Here is a 24,140-nt window from a genome sequence, read left to right as displayed (position 1 = left end):
CCATTTTTCGTAACACCAAGTCGTCAACTTTCAAGGGACGCTTGTGTACTTTTTTGTTGTAGGCTCTCGTCATTCTCATACGGTAAATCTCATGACGCAAGGCGGCATTGCCCCTGCGCTCCGGGAGTGAGTCCAATGCCATGCGCATTGCTTCCCAGTTTGCCTCTTCATCATATAGCATGACTCTGAGAGTCGGCTCGTAATGTTCAATGGGCAAGACGGCTTCAGCACCGTAAACCATGAGAAATGGGTTTTCACCGGTTGCCCCCTTTGCTGTTGTCCGGATGGCCCATAGGACATGGATTAACTCTTCTGCCCATAACCCACCGGCTCTTTCTACTTTCTTCTTAATACCGTCTGAGATGAGTTTATTGAAGGCTTCAACTTGGTCGTTTGCTTGGGGCCGGCCAACACATGAAAAATAGCTTGAGATCCCCTGATCTCCCAACCAAGTTTTTAGCTGAGGCGTTTCAAACTGAGGACCATTATCAAACACCATAGACATAGGTACCCCATACCGGGTGATAATGTTTTTCTAGATGAAGGAAATCACGTCTGAGGTTTTGATGTTTTTAACCGCCTCAGCTTCTACCCACTTGGTGAAATAATCCATAGCCACCAAGATGTAGCGCTTTCCACCTGGAGCAGGCGTGTAAGGACCTAGAATATCCATGCCCCATTTTGCAAACGTGATTGGGCTATGGATGGCTGTCAGATCAGTAGCCGGACGATGAATGATTTTGCCAAATTTTTGGCACTTGTCCCATTTCTTTACCAACTCCTTGGCGTCCGCCTCAAGAGTGGGCCAAAAATAATGTCGTCTGGCTCTAACGGCTAGAGACTTGCCGCCTATGTGGGAGGCGTAGAATCCCGAATGCAAGTCTTCGAGAACTTCTTTCCCCTTTTCTGGGGTGACACACTTCAACAAAGGCTTTAGAAACCCCGCCTTAAAGAGTTCTCCATTTTTCAACTCGAAGCTTGTTGCTCGCTTTTTCAGGACGACTGCTTCCTGTGGCGAATCAGGAAGTGTACCGTCTGAGAGATAGGCCCGGATGCCATCCATCCAGGTAGAGCTTTGGTCCAGAATTCCAATGGGATCCTCATAGATGCTTCTCTTTTCAAGAACTTCCCAAAAGACTGACCGAGGCGTATCATGGCAGGCGGAAGACGCCAGTTTTGACAATGCATCCGCCTGATTGTTTTCCGACCTAGGCACTTGACTCAGCCGGAATTCCTCAAGTGCCTTGGTCTCTTCTTTGACTGCCTTAAGATATTTGATCATAGCCGGATGAGTAGCCTCGTAGCTTCCCTCATACTGGCTAATAACCAATTGAGAATCAGAGTAGGCGTCAATTTTCATGGCCCCCGCCGCCTTACACATGCGAATGCCGGCTAGCAGAGCTTCATATTCCGCCTCATTGTTAGAGGCTTGAAATTTGAAGCGTAGTGCATACTCAAATCTGTCCCCTTCAGGAGACTCATAGATTACGCCTGCACCACAGCCGTTATTCTTTATAGAGCTCCCGTCTACATACACTTTCCAAACCTGATCAAGATTATCCAGAGCCACCGGACGGGTCATTTCAACAATGAAGTCGGCAAACGCCTGACCTTTCACTGCCTTTCTTGGTTCGTAAGTGATTTCAAGACTTTGCATTTCAATAGCGCATTTCAACATTCTCTCGGATGAGTCCAAGGTAGACATTGGCCGCTTGAGTGGCTGGTCGGTGTAAATCACCACCGGATGTGCCAAAAAGTAGGGCTTCAGTTTTTTGAAAGCCATATACAAAGCAAGGCCAAATTTTTTAACCATGGGGTACCGGAGTTCAGCATTTTTAAGAACATGGCTAATGAAGTAAACCGGGAGCTGCATGCCGTCTCGCTCAGCAAGGAGAACGACACTGAGGGCATGATCTGAGACGGCTAAATACATGTACAACGTCTCCCTAGATAAAGGACTGACCAACCTAGGTAGAGAATGTAAATTCTCTTTCAACCTCTGGAATGCCGCCTCAGCATCATCCCCCCATTCAAATCTGGTCTTCTTCCTGATTGCTTGGAAGAAGAAGAGGCACTTGTCACCTGACCGGCTGAGGAACCTCCCCAAGGCGGCCAGACAGCCGGTGAGTCTCTGCACTTCCTTGACAGAACGGGGTGACTTCATGTCTATCACCGCCTGTATCTTTTCAGGGTTAGCCTCTATCCCCCTTTGATCAATCAGGAATCCGAGAAACTTCCCAGACTCAACACCAAAGACGCATTTCTTTTGATTTAACATGACCTTATGCCGCTTGAGGGTGGTGAATGTTTCTCGGAGATCAGCAAGGTGATCCGTCTGTAGCTTGGATTTGACTATCATGTCATCAATGTACGCCTCCACATTCCTCCCAATTTGATTAATGAAGACCGTATTAATCATCCGTTGGAAAGTGGAAGGCGCATTTTTCAAGCCAAACGATATCACAGTATAACAGTATAACCCCTGATCAGTGACGAAGGCTGTTTTCTCTTGATTCTTTTTCCACAGAGGTATCTGATGAAAGCAGGAGTAGGCATCCATAAAGCTCATCAAGGCGTGACCGGCTGTAGAATCGACCATACTGTCGATCTTTGGAAGCGGGTAACTTTCCTTTGGACACGCCTTGTTGAGGTCTGTGTAATCAACACACATGCACCAGGTCCCATTCGGTTTCTTAACAAGGACCACATTGGCCACCCAGTCGGGAAAATTACAAGGCCGGATGAACCTGGCGACTAGCAGCTTTTTGACTTCGGCAGCTGCCGCCTGACTTCTTTCCTCGCCGTGGTTTCTTTTCTTTTGCCGGATGGGCTTCTTTTTGGGGTCCACGGCAAGTTTGTGGACAGTGAGATCCGGGCTGACGCCTGGCATCTCTTCCACTTTAAAGGCAAAAATGTCTTTGAATTCCTTCAGCAGAAGGTGCAAGTCTGCACCCAAAGTAGCATGAGCAACCGTCCCAACCTTTACAATACGTTTCGGACGGCTGTCATCCAAAACGAGATCAATGCTTTCACCAGCCGGTTGGGGACGGAGCTCATCTGACCGTTCACCGGTCAGTGATTGCTATTTTTTCACTTTCTTTACCTCCACCAGAAGAGGTGCCTTTCTTTTCTTCCCGGCTGCTGGTGAGGCAGGCGCTGGGTCGGCATCCTTGACATTGTCAAGGTCGTTCCTGGCCCCCTGGAGCCACAGTGTCTCTGACGGCTGAGAGGTAGTACTCTCGGGCCGTCTTCTGATCCCTATTTAGGGAACCAACAGTGCCGACATCCCTCTCATACTTGATGAGCATGAGAGACGGGATGATTACTGCCTTGGCTACATTGAGGGTCGGCCGGCCAAGGATAATGTTGTAGGCGGTTAACTCCTCAACGACCAAGAATCTGACGACAATATGTCGTCCCTAGCCTTTCTCTCCCAGCCGGATGGGAAAGTCAATTCTTCCGACTGGGTAGACCATCCCACCCCCAAAACCAACCAAGGGGTGGGTGACCGGATGCATGCTGCTGACATTGTATTTCAGCTTTTGCAAGCACCGGAGGCTGATGATGTCTGATGAGCTGTCGGTGTCAATAAGGATCCGTCCAACCAGCTGATTGGCAACCTTACATTCAATGACGACCGGGTCATCATGCAGACGGCGGACACTGCCCCTATCCTTCTCAGTGATCAAGACGTATGGGAAGGAGGTGCTTGCAGACGCCTGCTCATCATCATCCTTGTCCATCTTTCGAAGATGGCTCTTGGTGCCCCGGATGGTAGGGCCACCACAGGAGAACACGCCTGCTATTGTGTAGACCGGCTCCTTGTCAGTATCCGAGCTACTAGCAGGCTGGTGGGTAGTCTTGGAGGACTGACCCTTATTCTTCTCCTTTGCCCCGGCTGGGGACTTGGAAATGTAGGACTTCAACATTCCTTTGTTAGCCAGATGGTCCAACGCTCTTTGAAGGCTGAAGCAGTCGTTGGTGTCATGGCCAACTTCCTCATGGTATTGGCAAAATTTATTTTTGTTCCTTGATTGAATGGAACTTTTCATTGGATTCGGCTTCTCTAGGGACAGCCAGTCCTTAATTTCCATGAGGATGGAATTGCAGTCCTTGTTAAACTCGTACTTGGGGACGTACGGTTTAAACTCTTTCTTTTTCTTCTGGGACGGCTGGTCAGAATCACTAACCGCCCAGATTTCTTTTCTCTTCTTGCTGTCTTTTTTCTTTTTGGCCGGCTGTCTTTCTGCTTGTCGGACCTCTTTGAGTCCCACTGGCTGCCAGGCGAACAGAGGTCGGTAGCTTGAATGTAGCTTTCCGCCTCCCTCAGGGCCGCCTGTAAGGTGAAAGCCCCTTTTCTGACTAGGTAGAACTTAAAAGTTGACCCGTCTCTCAGACCTTTGAAAAAGTCTGTAAAAGCTACCTCGTGAGACAGTCCTTGAATCTGAATTCTAATCAGATTGAACCGCCTGACATAAGAGTGCATCCCTTCTCTCCCCCCCTGCTTAATGGTGCTCAAGTCCAAGCTTGTTTTCTTAGCAGGGATGTTCAATTAGAAGTTGGAAGCAAATAGGAAGGCAAGCTTCCTAAAACTGTCAATGCACCCGGCTGGCAGATTACCAAACCATTGTTGGGCGATGCCCTTCAATTTAGCCGGGAAGCAACGACACCAAGTGGCATCATCCAACCCCTGCAGATACATGAGGTTGGTATAAGCCATGAGATGGTCTTCCGGATTGGTGGTACCGTCATAGGTACCAACCAACACATTCTTAACCTTGGACGGCTGTGCCGCCTCGGTTATCTCCCGGGTGAACGTAGAAGGTTGTTCACCCAGGCGAAGCAGACGAAGCTGCCAGTCCAGTGGTTGGACATTTTGGTATGCCGCCTGACCTCCAAAGAGGGCCGGCTGCATGAAATGAGGGGGATACTGGCCGTGGACATGAGTAGGCACATACGATACAACTCCAATCATATGAGGGCCAGAATGGACGGTATTACCGCCTGTCTGACTCTCATGCAAGGAAGATGCATTCCCGGCAGAGGTATTGTTAAAGCTGTCAGGAAAATTCGACGTAGAAGCCGACTTAGACAGCTGTTGATTTCTCTTCCGATTGATGATCTCTCGGGCATCAAGAGATGACTTCTTACTTCTCACCGGCTGTTGAGTCCAGCGCAGGTTATTGTTATTCCCCTTGGGAAAGAGAATTTTGGACCAATCAATGGTCCCGGCTGCCTTCTCCTTTGGATGAGGAGTGGGCTGCCGATCTTTGACTAACTTCCCCTTTTCCCGAGGAGTCTTCTTGGCCGAATGACCTCTACTTGGGCCAGCCCGACTCTGGTTGATCAGCTCTTTAATTTCACCCTTGAAACTTGTCATGAATCTCATGAGCTCGTCTCGGGTGACAGGCGCTGATCCAGCTGCCGTATGGGTTTCCCCTTCCGGCTGCCCAGGGGGTCTACTTGCACCCGCCTGGGAGGCACCCCGCTCCAGATTCTCTCTGGGCCGGATGCGCTTGATTATGAGAGAGCCGTCTTCGGCTGTAAAGGTTTCGACTTGAGGATCTTCATCCTCATGGTCTGTAAAGACTTATGGGTCTTCGCCCAGACGGTTAGGGGGTGGTACAGACTCTTAAACCATCTTCGAGGTACTCTCCCCACAGACGGCGCCAAATGTTTTGGGTGTTTTTGTCCCTCGGGAGAGTTACAACACGAAGACTGATCCGGAGTGAGCTGTACCTGCAAAACAAACGAAGACACCGGTTGGGTGGTGCTCCGCCTCTGACGCACAAGTTAGAAACTTGAAGGGAGAAAAAGGTGCGGAAATTTAGGTGGGGTTATGCTCGGATTCCAAGCTCAGGATGCCTCTATCAAAGAGTAAATGTGTAATAAATGGTAAAACGTGCCCTCAAAAAGAGGGACATCTCCCTATTTATAGGGTTTTTGGGATTTGTGCCCCTAATTAGGTCACTGAACCCTAATCATTGGTGGGTTGCGCCGCTTTGCGGCTTTCTCGGTATTTGGGCCTGAAGGCCGCCTTTTTCCCTTAATTTCTAGAGTGACACGTGTCAAGCAGGGATTGGTCCACTTTGGGCCATCCTGAGGCTGACACGTGCCATCCTCTGATTGGACCACGTGGCGGGGTAAAATTACCCTAAACACGTGGTGTCGAAAAAACTTGAGGCCCTAGGGGATACACCTCAGGATCATATAATGTCGTTGTTAACCATATATGACCATTATATGTTGTCATAAATGTCCGGGTAGGTTTGAGTTCACGAAATTGGTGTAAGTTGTGAACTGATAAATTGACTGTTTTAAGGCAAGTTGGATGATTCAACCCACCTAGTTGGACTTCCGGAGGGTATTTTGGTCCGTGAAATTTATCTCGGCAATTTTTGTTTCTGGGCAAAAAAGGTAAAAATATTGCAAAATTGAAGGCTATTATACACGACTTTTGAGGAATTTCGGAGGTTACAGGGCCCGGTGGCGAATAATCTTGAGTCTCTAGGGGATACATCTCAGGCTCATATAATGCCGTTTGGAACCATACATGACTATCATATGTTTTCATAAATGTCTGTGGTAGGTTTGAGTTCACCAAATTTTTACGTTGAGAACGGGTAGATTGACCGTTTTAAAGCAAATTGGATGGATCCACCAACCAAATTGGACTCCCAGAGGGTATTAGGGACTGTGGTAAATATCTCGGAAATTCTATTTCCGGTCGAAAAAAGGTCAAAAATTCCTAAAGTGAAGGCTATTATCCACGTATTTTGAGGAATTTCGAAGGTTATGCGGTCCGGTGGCGAAAAGTTTTGAGGCCTTAAAGGATAAATCTCAGGGTCATATAATGTTGTTTGGAACCATATATGACCATTATATGTTGTCATAAATGTCCGTGGTAGGTTTGAGTTCACGAAATTGGTGCAAGTTGTGAACGGATAAATTGACTGTTATAAGGCAAACTGGATGGTTCCACTCACTTAATTGGACTCCCAAAGGGTATTATGGACCATGATAAACTTCTCGGAAATTTTTATTTCTGGGCTAAAAAATGTCAAAAAATTCCAAAATTGAAGGCTATTATCCACGTTTTTTTGATGAATTTCAGATGTTATGGGGCCTGGTGTCGAAAAGACTTGAGGCTCTAGGGGATATATCTCAGGATCATATAATGCCATTTTTAACCATATATGACCATTATATGTTGTCATAAATGTCCGTGGTAGGTTTGAGTTCACGAAATCGGTGCAAGTTATGAACTGGTAAATTGACCATTTAAGACAAATTGGATGGTTCCACCCACCTAATTGGACTCCAGGAGGGTATTTGGGACCATTCTAAACATCTTAGCAATTTTTATTTTCGAACGAAAAATGTTCAAAAAATTCCAAAATGAAGGTTATTATCCACGCTTTTTAATTTGAGGAAATTCGGAGATTAGGGGGCTCGGTGGAGAAAAGTCTTGAAGTCCTACGGGATGCATCTCAGAGTCATATCACCGTTCGGAACCGTATATGACCATTATATGTTGTCATAAATGTCCGTGGTTGGCTTGAATTCACAAAATCGGTAAAAGTTTTGAACCGGTAAATTGACTGGCAAATTTGATGGTTCCATCCACCTAAATGTACTCCCGGAGGATATTAGGGACCATGGTAAACTTCTCGGGCATTTTTATTTTCGAACAAAAAAAGGTTAAAAAATTCCAAAATTGAAGGCTATCATCCACACTTTTTGGGGAATTTCGGATGTTATGGGGCCTGGTGGCGAAAACACTTGAGGCCCTAGGGGATACATCTCAGGGTCATATAATGTCGTTTGGAACCATATATTACAATATATGTTGTCATAAATGTATGTGGTGGGCTTGAGTTCATGAAATCGGTGCAAATTGTGAACGGGTAAATTGACCGTTTTTAAGGCATATTAGATGGTTTCACCCACCTAATTGGACTCAGGGGGGGTATTAGGGATCACATTAAATATCTCGGCAATTTTTTTTTCCGAGCGAAAAAATTTCTAAAAATTCCAATATTAAAGGCTATTATCCACACATTTGGAGGAATTATGGAGGTTACATGCCCGGTGGCAAAAAGTCTTGAGGCCCTAAACGATACATCTCACGGTCATATAATTCCATTTTGAACCATATATGACCGATAAATGTTGTCGTAATTGTCCGTGGAAAGTTTGAGTTTATGAAATCGGTGCAATTTGTGAACGGGTAAATTGATCGTTTTAAGGCAAATTGGATGGTACCACCCACCTAATTGTACTCCGGGGGGTATTAGGGACCATGGTAAACTTCTTTGCAATTTTTGTTTCTGGGCGAAAAAAGGTCAAAAAATTCCAAAATTGAAGGCTTATTATCCACGTTTTTTGATGAATTTCGGAGGTTACGAGACCTGGTGGAGAAAAGACTTGAGGCCATAGGGGATATATCTTAGGATCATATAATGTCGTTTGTAACCATATATAACCATTATATGTTGTCATAAATGTCCGTGTTAGGTTTGATTTCACGAAATCGATGCAAGTTGTGAACAGGTAAATTGACCGTTTTAAGGTAAATTGGATGGTTTCACTCACTTAATTGGACCCCTGGAGAATAATTGGGACCATGCTAAACATATCATCAATTTTTATTTTTGGGCGAAAAAAAGTCAAAAAATTCCAAAGTTGAAGACTATTATCTACGCTTTTTGAGGAATTTTGGAGGTTATGGAGCCCGATGGAGAAAGGTTTTGAGGCCATAAGTCAATAGAGGGATGAAACACGGTACCTTGTTTACAAATACTATGGATTTAATTTCAAAACACATAATTCAATAGAGGGACAAAACACCGTACCGAGTTTTAAACTTCTAGGAATTTGACTAGTTGTGGCATAAATCTATAGGGGGGCGAAACGCGATACCGTGTTTTAAACTCCTATGGATTTGCCTACAACACGTATAAGTCAATAGAGGGATTAAACACGGTACTGTGTTTTAAACTTCAAGGAATTTAATTAGTACGCTGTGTTGTATGTCAATAGAAGGACAAAACAGGGTACCATGTTTTTAACTTCTTGGAATTTGACCATTTGTGGCATCAGTCAATAGAGGAAAGAAACACGGTGTCGAGTTTTAAACTTCTAGGAATTTGATTAGTTGTGGCATAAGTTAATAGAGCGACGAAACACGGAACCGTGCTTATAACTGCTATGGATTTAACTTCAACACGCATAAGTCAATAGAGGGACGAAACACCGTACCGTGTTTATAAATTCTAGGATTTTAAACTAATTGTGTCATAAGTCAATAGAGGGAAGAAACACGGTACTGTGTTTTAAACTTCTAGGAATTTGACTAGTTGCGGAGTAAGTCAATAAAGGTAGGAAACAAGGTACCGTGTTTTAAATTTCTAGGAAATTGACTGGTTGTGGCATAAGTCTATAAAGGGATGAAACACGGTATCGTGTTTTAAAGTTCTATGAATTTGACTAGTTGTGTCATAAGTCTATAGAGGTAGGAAACATGGTATCGTGTTTTATACTTCTAGGAATTTGACTAATTTTCCGTGATAGGTTTTAGTCACGAAATCGGTGCAAGTTGTGAACGGGTAAATTGACTGTTTTAAGGCAAATTGGATGGTACCACCCATCTAATTGTACTCCCGGATGGTATTTGGGACCATGGTAAACTTCTCGGCCATTTTTATTTCCGGACGAAAAAAGGTCAAAAAATTCCAAAATTGAAGGTTATTATCCATGATTTTTGAGGAATTTCGGAGGTTACAGGACCCGGTGGCGAAAAGTCTTGAGGCCCTATGGGTTACATCTCAGGATAATATAATGTCGTTTGGAACCATATATGATCATAATATTTTGTCATAAAAGTCCGTGGTAGGCTTGAATTCACGAAATCGGTACAAGTTGTGAACAGGTAAATTGACTATTTTATAGCAAATTGGATGGTTCCACCCACTTAATTGGACTGCCGGAGGGTATTAGGGACCATGGTAAACATCTCGGAAATTTTTATTTCCGAGCGAAAAAAGGTAAAAAAAATTTCAAAATTGAAGGTTATTATCCACGCTTTATGAGGAATTTCGGAGCTTACAGGGTCCAGTGACGAAAAGTCTTGATCCCCTTGGGGATACATCTCAGGGTCATATAATCCCGTTTGGAACCATATATGATCATTATATGTTGTCATAAATGTCCGTGGTAGGCTTGATAGTTCACGAAATCGGTGCAAGTTGTGAACAAGTAAATTTAGCGTTTTAAGGCAAATTGGATGGTGGCCCTCGGGGATATATATCAGGTTCATATAATGCCATTTGGAACCATATATGAACATTATATGTTGTCATAAATGTCTGTGGTAGGCTTGAGTTCACGAAATCGGTGCAAAGTTGTGAACGGGTATATTGATCGTTTTAAGGCAAATTGGATTGTTCCACCCACCTAATTGGACTCCCTAAGGGTATTTGGGACCATGCTAAAAATCTCGGCAGTTTTTATTTTCGGGTGAAAAAAGGTCAAAAATCCAATATTGAAGGCTATTATCAACGCTTTTTGAGGAATTTCGGAGGTTATGAGGCCCGATGGTGAAAAGTCTTGAGGCCCTAAGTCAATAGAGGGATGAAGCACAGTACCGTGTTTACAACTGCTATGGATTTGACTTCAACACACATAAGTCAATAGAGGGACGAAACACAGTACCGTGTTTTAAACTTCTAGGAATTTGACTAGTTGTGGCATAAGTCTATAGAGAGGCGAAACACGATACCGTGTTCTAAACTGCTATGGATTTGACTACAACACGCATAAGTCATTAGAGGAAAGAAACACGGTACCGTATTTTAAACTTCTAGGAATTTAACTAGTTGTGGCATAAGTCTATAGAGGGACGAAACACGGTACCGTGTTTTAAATTTCTAAGAATTTGACTATTTGTGGCATCAGTTAATAGAGGAAAGAAACACGGTACTAGGTTTTAAACTTTTAGAAATTTGAGTAGTTGTGGCATAAGTCAATAGACGGACGAAGCACGGTACCGTGTTTACAACTGCTATGGATTTGACTTCAACACACATAAGTCAATAGAGGGACGAAACACGATACTGTGTTTTAAACTTCTAGGAATTTGACTAGCTAGTTGCGGCGTAAGTCAATAAAGGTAGGAAATACGGTACCGTGTTTTAAACTTGTAAGAATTTGATTAGTTGTGGCATAAGTCAATAGAGGGACGAAACACGGTAACGTTCTAGGAATTTGACTATTTGTGACATCAGTCAATAGAGGAAAGAAACACGGTACCGAGTTTTAAACTTCTAGGAATTTGAGTAGTTGTGGCATAGGTGAATAGACGGACGAAACACGGTACCGTGTTTACAACAGCTATGGATTTGACTTCAACATGCATAAGTCAATAGAGGGTCGAAACACGGTACTGTGTTTTAAACTTCTAGGAATTTGACTAGTTGCGGCGTAAGTCAATAAAAGTAGGAAACACGATATCTTGTTTTAAAATTCTAGGAATTTGACATGCCATCTTTTACAAATTATTACTCTATCTAGCATTGTCACTTTAAATAGGCGTTGTGCTTGTCAATAAAATGCTAGTGTTGATTAAAGTTTTTTTTTTTCTTCAATTTCTATGAGCTAGTGTAATAGGTTCATCTTCCTTATCTCCAACTCTCCAAGTATCCATTGTACATTGGCACTCTCTCACATTCTCTACCTTATATTCTATACCCACTAGTCACAAATCTTAAACATTATTCAATATTTGTAATAAGGAAGATTTGATTGGATTGTGTTACGGGTAAAACCAATTATTAACAAATAACCAAGTTGATCTTTAGATGTTTTTTCGAAAAAAAAAAAAAAAGCTTTAATCAGCTATTTTGAGGCTATTTATACTGTTACAAGGTTAGTTCCTCCTTCTCGTGGTCATTATTGTACTTCGAACATCATCCACAAGTATCATTGACTTTCTTAATGACTTTTTCAATTTGTCAACATTAATTATTGTTTCCAAAGGTTTACTTTTCACGATTGGACCGCTTGACTTTTATGGCTTAATCAAAATTCAAAATTAATAACACCATTTGGTCCTTTGATGCATGTCACACCTAATACTAATACTAGTAGTAAAGAAAATTACTTTTGAAAGGTGAAAAATTTATTTAGGTCACTATGGCCTTGTTTGGCAAATGGCTGTTGGCGGTTGGTTGTTGGTTGGTTCACTTGACTTGTTTGACTAGCTGGAATGTTTGGCTGTTTATAATGGCTTTTGAAATTGGCTGTTTAAGCTAGTTGTTTATAAAAGTGTTTGGTAAATTAATTGTTGGTTGTTGGCTGTTTATTAGATAATTTGCCAACAAGCCAAAAGCCAACAAAAAAGCTACTCAAAACAACTTTTTTATTTTGGCTTAAAAGCCAGCTTTTTCGCTGACTAAAAAGCCAATTACCAAACACATTTTTTGGCTGTTTGACCACCTTAAAAAGCCAAAAGCCAAAAACTAACCAAAAAGCCATTAAAAAGCCAATTACCAAACATGGCCTATAAAATACTTTATGTTAATTTTATTTTGGATTAGATTGAATTTAATTTTTTTTTTTTCTATCACTACATCAACAATAGAGTATTGAATCGTGTACTAATTAACTGAAAGCGTATAATAGGTCGTTATATTGAAATTATTTTTTAGAAAGTGGAGAGAGTTAAAAATATTATAAATGATTTAATTTAACATAAAATAATATTAACCTAATTGTTTTTTTTTCCTCTTCTCTTGCTCTCTACTTACAAAGGTTGTTATAGCTTTTCTTTGGGTTGTCATTTTTTTTTAAGTAAGCCCTTAACTAGAATTGGACCAATGACGTCTCCATTATGTGGGAGTTTTCTCTTATCTCTGTCGAATTATTCATCTCGTCTATGGTACAAACTACAATACTCAATTATTATTAGATTCATATTAATCTGGATTTTAAATGAATTATGTATTCATGAAATCTTATAGAGAGTACGTATTACCTATTACATACATCAATTATTTAATTCAAGTCGGAAAATAATGACAACATAGTTTTTGAAAGACTCCACTTTAAAAGAATAATGCAAAGTCATGTAAATTGTCATGGCATTTTTTTTTTTTTTTTTGAAAGATAAATTGTCATGGCATTTGTCTCATTGTACATTACCAAAATACTACACCGTAACTTTTATACTTTTTTTTAATCGACATTAAAGATACTAGGTCAAAGTTATAAGTAGAAAATTATAAAAGTTAAAATAGAACAACAATAAGACAAAGAAAGCAATAATTAGAGATGTATAGAATGCCATAATATGAATTCGGAGTTTGAAATATCTAAATTCGATGAAAATGAAACAAATGTCTCATAACTTGCATAGGACTCAAAAATTTAAAATTAACTTAATTTAATCATACTCAATTTAAATGATACGTTTAAAAGATTTTTCACTACAAACTTGTCTCCGTTTCTTATTATGTGTAACAAAATGGTATTATTTGTGAGATATAAAATATTCCTTTGTTGCACATAATAAGAAACAGAGGTAGTACTACTTTCGTTTTATATAGTCGATACTTTTCTTTCATCACGCTTATCAACATACTATTTTAACTATTAATATCTCTCACTACAGGCATTGTAAAGTTATAAAAGTGATCGAGTATAATTTAAATATACATTGAGACAATTCAAATAAGATTCCACTTGACTATTGTTTGTGAATAGTATAAAAGTGTAGTTTGTAAATAGTGTAAAAGTCAATACCTAGTCAATGCACTATTTTAACAATTAAGATCTATAAATCACAAAACCTAGTCAAAGTATAATTTGTAATAGCATAAAAGTCAAATGGTGGCAACTAAAAAACCAGAGGCAATATGTATTACGAAGTACAAAACTTCATGAGTCGAGATAAAGTGTAAATAATCTAGTAATCTATCTATGTTCATATAAATTAAAACTATAGTCAAATTATATGAAATTATTGTTATAATAATGTATATATGAAGTATTTAAATGAACAAACTAAGGAGTAAGGACTTATAAAGAATTAAAGATGCACCTCTCACTTAACTTTTGTTTGTGGCATCATTTTCTAAAATTTCAAAGTTTGATAAGACTACAAGTTTTGGAAAATATGGGCCATGTATGATGAAGCATTAGGCTGAAATGACAATTCAACACTAATCACTTCTCTCTCGAATGCATGCTTCATTCATCGTAACCTAAGATTTTCTATAAGTTGACTCATCATTTGAATTTTAGGCCATAACAAATAAAAGGCATGTTGGCAAAATTTTCAGCTGCGTACAATCTCAAATTATAGATATATAGTTTTAAATTCATCAAAAGGACTTTAATACCCTTTTTTTTATCGAGTAAATGACGAAAGGTACTAACTTTCATTAAAAGCCAAGTAAAAATCAACAGCAATCACATCTTGCGCATCTTAATAACTGATATACATCTTTTTATCTTTATTCTAGTTAAGTGACCTATAAACATAAGATATGTCATAACTTGTGCTAGTTTTATTATTTTACATTAAAAAACGATCAGTACACCTTACATTATATGTTCATACTTCATAAAATATTACTTGTAAAAAGAATATGAACGTACTATGAATCATATCAATGTAAAGATTCTAAGGAAGTCACGAGTCAAGTAGTCCTACCGATTATTATGGTTTTTTTTTTTTTTTTGGTTCTACTCTATTATTTCATTTTCTTACAAGTAGCTAGATATGGAAGAAGAGTCTTTGAAACGTATTTGGAAATTATTAAGGCAAAATTGGACTCGTCATCCTTTTACATTGTTGCACTATTATTATTTTTACCTAGCTTCTTACCATTCACTGAACAAGTATTTATGTTAGTTCCCATGCTTTTTTACACTTCCATCATAGAATATATACATAAGAGTAAGAATAAAAAGTATACAATAGAGTAATAAGTAATGTACGTGAAGGTTGTTGGTTATCAGTATATTACATTCAAGTGGCTTTAATTTAGTTGTCTTGTCATTGATTCAAATTACATCGTCAAACTGACTTATAATGATTCCGATTTGACCAATAAGCAACCAAGTAACCATTCATAAATCAAAGAAAAAAGTAACTAACTAATTAAAACATACATGTGAACATAGCTTGAAAAGCATTTACATATACATATTCTTTAGATTTAATAACAGTCTAAGAGCCTAAATTCATTTAGTCATAATGAAATCATCACATATAATATGGTTGAGAGTTGAGACAACCAAATTAAATGAGAGGAGAGAGTTAGACATTGCGTTAATTATTTTAGAAAATAAAAGAAAGTAGATTACTAAAAAGTAGTGATATACTCATATACTACATCATAAACTTGAAGTACATCGATTATTTATGAAGAAATTAAACCCCTAAAAACAAAAGAAAAATAAAAAGATAATAAAGAACATGCTAATTTAAGTAGAAAAAATCTACTACTTATTGATTATATCTTCCTACTAAATCATGTTGTGGATCAAGAAGCTCCTCTAACACATTATTATCCACGTACTCAAACTCAATTACTTGTTTTTGATCCTCTTGCTCTCTAGAAAACGTTGAAGAAGAAGAAGAACTTCCTCTACCAAAAACACTACTACTATCACTAGAATGATAGTGTTGTTCATTAGGAAAATTAAGTATTGCAAGGTGACCTCTCAAGGCAAAGGCCGCCCTATCATAAGCACGAGCCGCCTCCTCGGCCGTGTCAAACGTTCCAAGCCACAAACGAGCGCCATTCCTCTTAGGATCACGTATCTCTGCGGCGAACTTCCCCCATGGACGCCTCCGAACGCCTCTATACTTTGAAGCGGTATTACCTTTGTTGTTATTATTGTCACCTTCCATTTTTTTGACTTGTACAAGTTTTTTTAAATTTATGTAGATGTTGTGTGTGTATATATATATATATGAACTAAGGATGCATGAAGAGTTATTATTGAAGACTATGGATTATGTACAAGGCGAATTACATATATTTATATAGTTGAATAATTTGGTGGCAAATAATAATTTAAGCTAGTGAGTGGTGGCGGGCTTGAAAGTGATTAATGAAAAATTTGACGGTCCAAAGTGACGGGTTGACGTTGATGTTGAAGATGTCTAAATTACGTTCAACACCTTGATTTATGTGCCTTTATTAATATACTATGAAAATGTTTTCAATAAGGAACAAGAACCATAGATGGACCATTGGACCCCATATATGGGTGTTTAGTGTTTTAAAATTTCATGCATTTTTTGTTGCTATGATTATATAAATCAATAATATAAAAGTATATTCCGTGTACAATATGTTAGAATTAATAACCTGTGACGTGTGATATACGAGGATTATGGTTGTATTCATCTTATTTCCCAAACAAATGATATGATAGATAAATCTTATGTTAGGACTTTTCAGCCTATTTACAAAATTACAACTTACAAGTTACAATCATTTTGTAAAAAAAGGTGATGAATTTGATAATGCCCTTAGCCTAATCCACCTTCGCGTCTTAGGGTATGTTCTGATTGACAGAATTGAGTTGAACTAAACGGAACTTATTGGAGCTGAGCTAAACTAAACTCAACTGAATATTTTATGAGAGAAAAAAATTATGATAAAAATTGAAGTGAACTAACCAGAACTGAGCTGGACCCTTAGCATTTGGATCTAATTAGCTAAAACTTAATCGAGAACTAAATCTTATTCAAAAATAATACGAAATACTCAAGTTCACCCTATGTTAGTTCCACAATAATGTTGGTTTTCTTTATTTATTTTTATTTTATTTTTTATTTTATTTTTTTTTTTGTAGTAAATATTTTTAATAGAATTTTACTAATTATTAATGGTCATTGATAATTCAAGAGCTAGCTAGCATATTATTTCATTTTTGGTATAAAATAGAAATCCAAGAATCTAAATTTCTGGGCGTTTCCTTCTCGGCTGTGCGAAAACAATGGGTATTTTTTCCTAGAATGTAATTTTTGTATACACCCAAAATTTATGTTATTTTGTAGTTTTACCGGCAAAATTCTATACAAAATGTCTACAAATTCTTATTATGAAAAGATTAGCATAAGACCATTCTATTTTACTACAATGGTAACTTGCTCTTACGATTAAGGATAAATCTTTGCCAAAATTTGAAAAATCAGAAGGGAAATCATGAAACTAGGAGAGAAATCAGAGAATATATAAACTTTAGTCACTCAAGAATAGTATTTCCTTCACTCGATGTAATAATACGATCATAATTACGAGTACATTTATGAAGTTGTGCGTGATGCAACATCAGCAAATTATGAATCAACCTCCTGTATAGCTGTGATTATTCATAGATTGTTAAAAAAATTGAGGTAAATTTAATTGGTTTATAACAAGGGGAGAAACGTATTTTTAAGTTATAAATGTGGGCGTTACTTAGAGATTCGAGGGCAACGTTTAGCTTTTACAAAAAAAATATGTTAATTATAAACTATATAATCATTAACACATTATAATAGTCATAATTTAAATGACTACTATAGAATTTTCATAATCATTTTTATGCTTACAATTACAAGTAGGAGTGAATACCAATTAAATGTTGGTGTAATGATGATTGAGACTACACTTGGTAGGACAGACATGCATTCAATCCCCCGCAACAACAATTGAGTGGGGAGTGAAACCTAATCACTCAGAACTAATTCTTAAATCCGAATTAACCCAAAGGGTGAATCAGGTAGATCGGAATACCGAAAAAAACTAGTAGTAGTGAACAACATATACATATATTGTAATATTGATGTATATAGGTGCGTATGTAATGTCAGTTGCTGTAATATAAGTTCTAAAAAAATCTTGTTGTGCTGGCAGTTAATTGAGGCATTTGATGCATGCATTTGCTTCAGCTGGCTTTAATTTGAATAGATGGTCGCCTTATTCAAGTAGAACGAGATGTGTTAGCTTAACTTATGATTTATTATGCACAATTTTGCACATACGTTATTAATTATATGAATATTTTTGTGATTAGTATTAACCCTTTAGAAAATGCAAGTATATATCCTAATATCTTATTATCTTACCTTAATTTTCAAGATAAAAAATGTAAGAATTAACTCTCATGTGTTGCTTGAATTGCTTCTATTTTGTACGGAGTATTGTATTTATAACCTTTATTATTACGATAAATGCATGTCAATTAGCTTAATTAGTTAAGTATACTCGTATATACAGAGTAATATATACCTCATATTATTGATGAGTGGTGGCGGGCTTGAAATTATATAATGATACATTTGATGGTCCAAAGTGACGGGTTGAAGTTGTGTAATAAATTACGTTCAACACCTTTTGTTGTTATATGAGTATACATAACCTGTGACGTGTAATACATGAGGACTTTTTCTATATCCCTAATACTCACGATACATAATGTTATTCACTTAATAAAGCTAATGAGTAATGACATATGTTCGACGTTGTTTATTTTATTTATTTTTTTGATGCAATGTTCGACGTTGTTTATTGAGGGTGAAGATGCTCTTTTCTTTTCGATAATTCTAAAATAGTGATCTAATTTAACCAGCTAATAAAAATTATATACTTTAATAAATGATATAATTGAAAGAAATATGCATGCACTGAAATGTTATATGAACCCAAAAATAACATTGTATATTTTATTATATAAAAAATACAACGCTTAAACTTTATTGCATTAGATAATTATTGACCATATATATAGTATTTATTCTCTTAATGAAAAAAAAGTATGCAAATTGTCATTGATTTAGTCTCAACATAAATTTTCAACAGAGTTAGTTGATTGACAATCATAAAACTCAAAGTATTATACATCCTGCGTTTTTATTTTATTGCACCATTAGGTCTTTTACACTATTCACTAATATTTTTTTACCATCATTTGTGATTTATCCATTCAGAAAAATATCGTCATGTGGGATCTAGTTAGATTCGTCTCGAAATCTTCTTTTCAAATATAAATTTTTTATATTTTTTACAAAAGTATAATTGAAGATATTCATAGCTTAAAAAAAATGCATTGGCAAGCGTGAAATCCCTCATGATGCAATAAAAAATAACGGAGGAACTATATAAATGAGGTAGAGGCAATAACTCTTTTCTAGCCGAACACTTAAAAGAAAGGTATTGGAGACGGCCGCTTAGTTTTTGAATATAATGGCTACCCAACTATCGTAGTTGGGCTAAATTCATTATAAGAAGCACATACAATGTTAGAAGAATATTGATCCATGGCGTATTAGCTTATGTATACATTCTCAAAAATTATTCTTATAGTACAAGCTTATGGTGTACAATGCATATTTCATACGGTGTATACAAAGTGCGTTCACAATTTTGCACATCAGACATGTACCCAGCAATAAAGCGAAGCTCCTATTATTGATTATTTCAGATTTTTATATCCAAGTACTATTATAGATTTGTAGGTGCAAATTGATTTTAGTTTTTTTTTATAAGAATAACTGTATGCGTAAATTAAAAAGAAAATTTGTACAGCTCGAATCCGGATGATGAATATATAATTCTCGGATAATGCATAAGCTTTAAAAAAAATACTAGTTTTGTGCCCCGTGAGATGCCCGGGTTATTTGTGGACTTTTATAAGATAAAATTATATTATAATTCAATTTGATTGAAAATAGAATTCTAATTTTTTTTTTTTTTTTTTTTGCTACAAAGCCTATCTACATTTATCAAACGTGATACGACACTTGGCGAAAAGTTAAAACGGTACATGATGTTATCTTGTGGCTTAATTATAAGTTTTAATTTGGTATTTTATCGAAATTAAAACTCTAAACTAACCATCTTATTCTAAAATTCTATCCTAATTTGATTAACAATGGAATTTTTAACTAACTTTTTTATCTTACGAAATCTATTTAAATCTATCCAAGATGGCGCGACACTTGGCAAAAAGTTGTAATGTCAAGTGTCGCTGTTTCGTGACCTGTCTAAAAGTTTAGCTTTATATATTAGTTATATGATATGATATGATATTACACGACAACTACGAAACTTGCTTGCAGTTGATGATGAAAACTAATAGACCAATTCACTATTTATAAAGTTTCTAAAACCTAATTGCAATTTAATGAGCAAAACAAACATTGTAAGTTACAATTTGTAACCAATGGATGGTTCCTTAAGTTAGTCAAAACCAAATCATTTTGAGACTACAGTTTTGTTGTTGTCGTAGCAAAATTTCCTTTTTGTAACAAAGATAAAAGACATTTTATGGTTTTGCTTAGCTAGTAACAACAATGATCATACTGAATCTTCAGTTTGTTTATAGACATACACATCTGCTTATTTGCAACACAATAAAATTCTCTTCAAGTTGTTTCAAAAAGTTCCAAGTCTTAAAATAATGCGTACACATAAACTTTCACCGGCTTATATTAACATGTACTCTGTAACTCTAAGCAGCAACTCCAATGGTTTCACATGCTCCAACAGCCAGCTTACTATGCTACCGGGGGGCAGCGACCACGGAGCTGATATCTTCCCTTCATCTTTATCCCTGAGTCCCTGACAGAGTGACAGGTAGAAAAATTCAAGTTCAGGGACAAACAAGATATGCCAGTGTTAGCTATACTAGCTGAGGAATAAAATGCACAATTGCAAACAGATATTTTCTGTAGAAGAGTGCTAAAGTCCATTTCAAGGTATACCATGCTTCATACAAAGTATTCTGTAACTATATCTGGTACTCTAAATGCCCAATTGAAGAGAATTCAAAAGGATTAATACACCGATAGCAAACTTACTTAGCCAAACAATTCCAGAGAACACGCAGAGCTGACACTTCAAGCATGATGTAAAGATTTCTATCCCTAAAACCCGATTTTTCACATGTTCTTCAGTCAATTTAACAGGGTGATGGATCATACGCAGGCTTCATTTGTGACACGACAACTATGCCTTCTGATTGCAGTAGATGAGGACATAGCAATTAACATTTTCCCTACCAACACTATTCCTTTTTTAAGGCTGAATATTGAAATATGCACAGAAAATATGGTTCAAGAAAAACATTTTTTATCAATTGGAAACCAGTAGTCTTGGAGCCTAACAGAACTAAAGACAACGAATATAAATCTACTTAATCTACCAATTCAGAGCAAAGGTTGATATCATTAATCCCAAACACAACATACGAAAGAATTACTCCATATAAGGTAACATATAATATAGTATTAACAAAAGCTATGAGGGTAGTGATGGATGTAGGGAAACTCACATCAAGTAAGCATCAATTAAATTGACACATAAGTCCTGAAACGTATAGGTCAGGCATTTCCCCATAGTAACAGCCAAGAAGGGCTCAATCTTGTTATCAGAATCAGAATCAGTATCAATATTCGTATTGAAATGCAACATCTTGATACTCAAGCAAGATGAAAGACGACCACAATCATCCATGGATTTTTGGCACCATATGATGGCAAAGAGATTTTTGGATAAGGATAGAAACACTAAAGGATGGGCAGTGTAGTCCCTCACAACATGGTTTACATATTCACTATCAAAACCAGAGAGGACCGTAGTACAATGCTTGCCATCCAACAAATTGTAGGCACAAAAGCGCCCACCCCGGCCGATCCAGTAGAGAACAGCATTGGACTCAGAGATTAGAACATTAGTCCCACGCCTAACACCAAAGTTGGAGAGTTTTCTAGCAAGATCAAGACAATTGTTGTAAGGATGCCAATACCATGTGAGTGTGTCAAAAAAGTACACTATTTTGGAATAGGATCCCAACACTAAAAGCCTCTCATACTTGGGCATGGGTAAAACTAAGAGATCACGGTCTAACAACCTACCAAAGGGAGGCTTTGGAAGTGGCACCCAATATCCGATGCTAGGATCAAACACCTCACCAAAACAAGCTTCCTCATCAGAAATATCATAACTGTCGAAAACATAAAGCTTACCATCCATGGTAACCAGTTTGGGGAGGTAGCGAGGAGTATTAAGGGGACATTTACTGATCTGACACTGAAGGTGAGGCTGGGTGAAATCAAAATAGTGAAGGCGGTGAGATGAATTATCGATGTTATTGTTTTTAGGAGGGCGGGTATAAGAGGGTTTGCCACCAGAAACAGGCTCAATGATGGTTGGAGGGATGAGATTACGACCTAAGGAATCACTGATCATCTTGTGTAAGGTGGTGTCGTCGAATGCAGTTCTGTCACCACCAAGGGCGTACATTACAGGTCCAACAGAAGCACAGCGGGGCAATTTGTTAAAAGTTTTATCAATTGTAGGGGATGGAATGGGTTTTGGGATATCAAAAGGGCCATTGAATTTGGGATCAATGTCACATTCTATAACACTATTAGAGTTATCACTAGACAATGATAAATAATCTGGTTGGTTAAGCTTGTCAAGCATACTGCTGGAGATGTTAACCTTAAACCGCTTAAAGTTGCCGTATCTGATGTCTCCATAACACAAACGAACCCAGATAAGAGCATCCTTAGCACTTTCCAATTCAGAAGTGGGTGTGGGTGTTAACCTTCTCCTCTTAATCCTCTTCTCTGTCTCCGTTTCTGCCACATTCATTCCATCAACTTCCATCTGTTAAACTTACAAGAAATTTAGGAGAAAACGGCTTAATAAGCCTTTACCATTTAACACATATATATATATAGGCTTACAACATTAACTTAACATGCCAAAAACTCCTAATAAGATATATACAAATATATTCACAAAATATATCTTACTTAACATAATTATATCCTAACATAAACCAATGTTAGGATATAATTATGAACAAACACCTCCATTCTTCAAAATTACATATACCAGAGCTATTTTTTAAATTGTTTTTCCTTCAGTCTCTGTTTGTCTATCTCTCTGATAACACATTCGTGTGCTAACATTCAAAACGCGGCCCATGACCCAACCCGAGATTACCGGGTACCTGGGTTTCGGGTACCCGAAAATCTCGGGACGGGTCATAGGGTACCCGAATTTATTACCATAAAAATTTTCTGGCCCAAAAATTTGAAAAATGAGGCACAATTTACTATCACAGGTTATGTGTAACAATTTGACATATAAAACAGAGAGGGAAAATGTCTAATCGTTGCACATAACTTATAACGGAGGTAGTAAATTTGATAATTGGTCTTATTATTATTATTATAGGTTAAAAATCATCAAATCAAATCAAAGAGAAAATCCAAGTTTATCTCCATCCACCAAGGGCAAAAGTGAGGTAAATATAGGGAAAACAAGCAGGGTTCATCAATTAAATCAAGTGCAATTTCAAAATCTCACCAATTGTAAAACTATCATTAAATTACACAGAATTAAACTTGAACAAAGCAAATTAATGGGAAAAATCAAGAAAAGATGAAATTCATAGTGAGATAAACATGTAAATTCTAAAATATAGAAATTAATGACAAAAATCATACTAAAACTCAACCAAATCAAGAAAATAAAGAAATTAAATATACAAATTTGACATTGTTAAGAAAATTGAGGAAAAATTAAACAACAAACCTGATCAAATTGAAGGAAGAGCTGTTGGGGCGAGAGTGCGAGAATTGTGAGTAGTGACGACGAGGCCTTTTTGAGTTTTGACACCGTTAAACTTAAAATAAAACAGTTAAAACCTAACCAATTTCGGAGTACTATTTACCTTATTATAGGTAAAGTTTTAAATCTCATACTCTCTATGATTAAAGGTAAATAAGTCGTGGACAATGGGAGTGTTAATTAAGAAGATAAATACTTTAAGCAAATCGGATGTAAAATAAAATATTGTACATCTGCTACAAAGTTTCCTTAAATTGACAAAAGTTTTTTTAAATTGACCAAAGTTTATCATGTAATGAATAAAAGTTACCCAGTATATATTAGTACCCTAATATATACATTACCTCCGATTTTTATTATTTGCAACTTTGGGGTATTATTTGTGAAATATAAAATATTCTAAAGTTGCAAATAATAAAAATCAGAGAGGTAATATAAAAGATATTTATGTTTTATTGATAAAAATTATAGTCTAAAAGTTACCCTAAATTA

The 24,140-nt window shown here is 37.4% G+C and overlaps 2 protein-coding genes across 2 annotated transcripts; both read right to left on the bottom strand.

Annotated features, from left to right (window-relative positions):
• Positions 1-15,124: 15,124 nt before the first annotated feature.
• On the bottom strand, positions 15,125-16,167 carry LOC110732908 (ethylene-responsive transcription factor ERF098-like). Its single transcript, XM_021912895.1, has one exon. It carries the CDS (start codon positions 15,917-15,919, stop codon positions 15,512-15,514), a length of 408 nt encoding a protein of 135 aa, XP_021768587.1. The 5' UTR covers positions 15,920-16,167; the 3' UTR covers positions 15,125-15,511.
• A 4,081-nt stretch (positions 16,168-20,248) lies between these two features.
• LOC110733130 lies at positions 20,249-23,746 on the bottom strand. The gene is made up of 3 exons (XM_021913153.1): positions 23,613-23,746; positions 21,337-22,676; positions 20,249-20,624 (listed from the first exon to the last, which is right to left on the bottom strand). The coding sequence occupies exons 2-3, from the start codon at positions 22,674-22,676 to the stop codon at positions 20,561-20,563; spliced, it is 1,404 nt and encodes a 467-aa protein (XP_021768845.1). The 5' UTR covers positions 23,613-23,746; the 3' UTR covers positions 20,249-20,560.
• Between the last annotated feature and the right edge of the window lie 394 nt (positions 23,747-24,140).

Source organism: Chenopodium quinoa, unplaced genomic scaffold (assembly GCF_001683475.1).
Source record: "Chenopodium quinoa cultivar QQ74 unplaced genomic scaffold, ASM168347v1, whole genome shotgun sequence".
NCBI classification, from domain to species: domain Eukaryota; kingdom Viridiplantae; phylum Streptophyta; class Magnoliopsida; order Caryophyllales; family Amaranthaceae; genus Chenopodium; species Chenopodium quinoa.
This window is presented reverse-complemented; position numbering and strand designations above follow the sequence as displayed.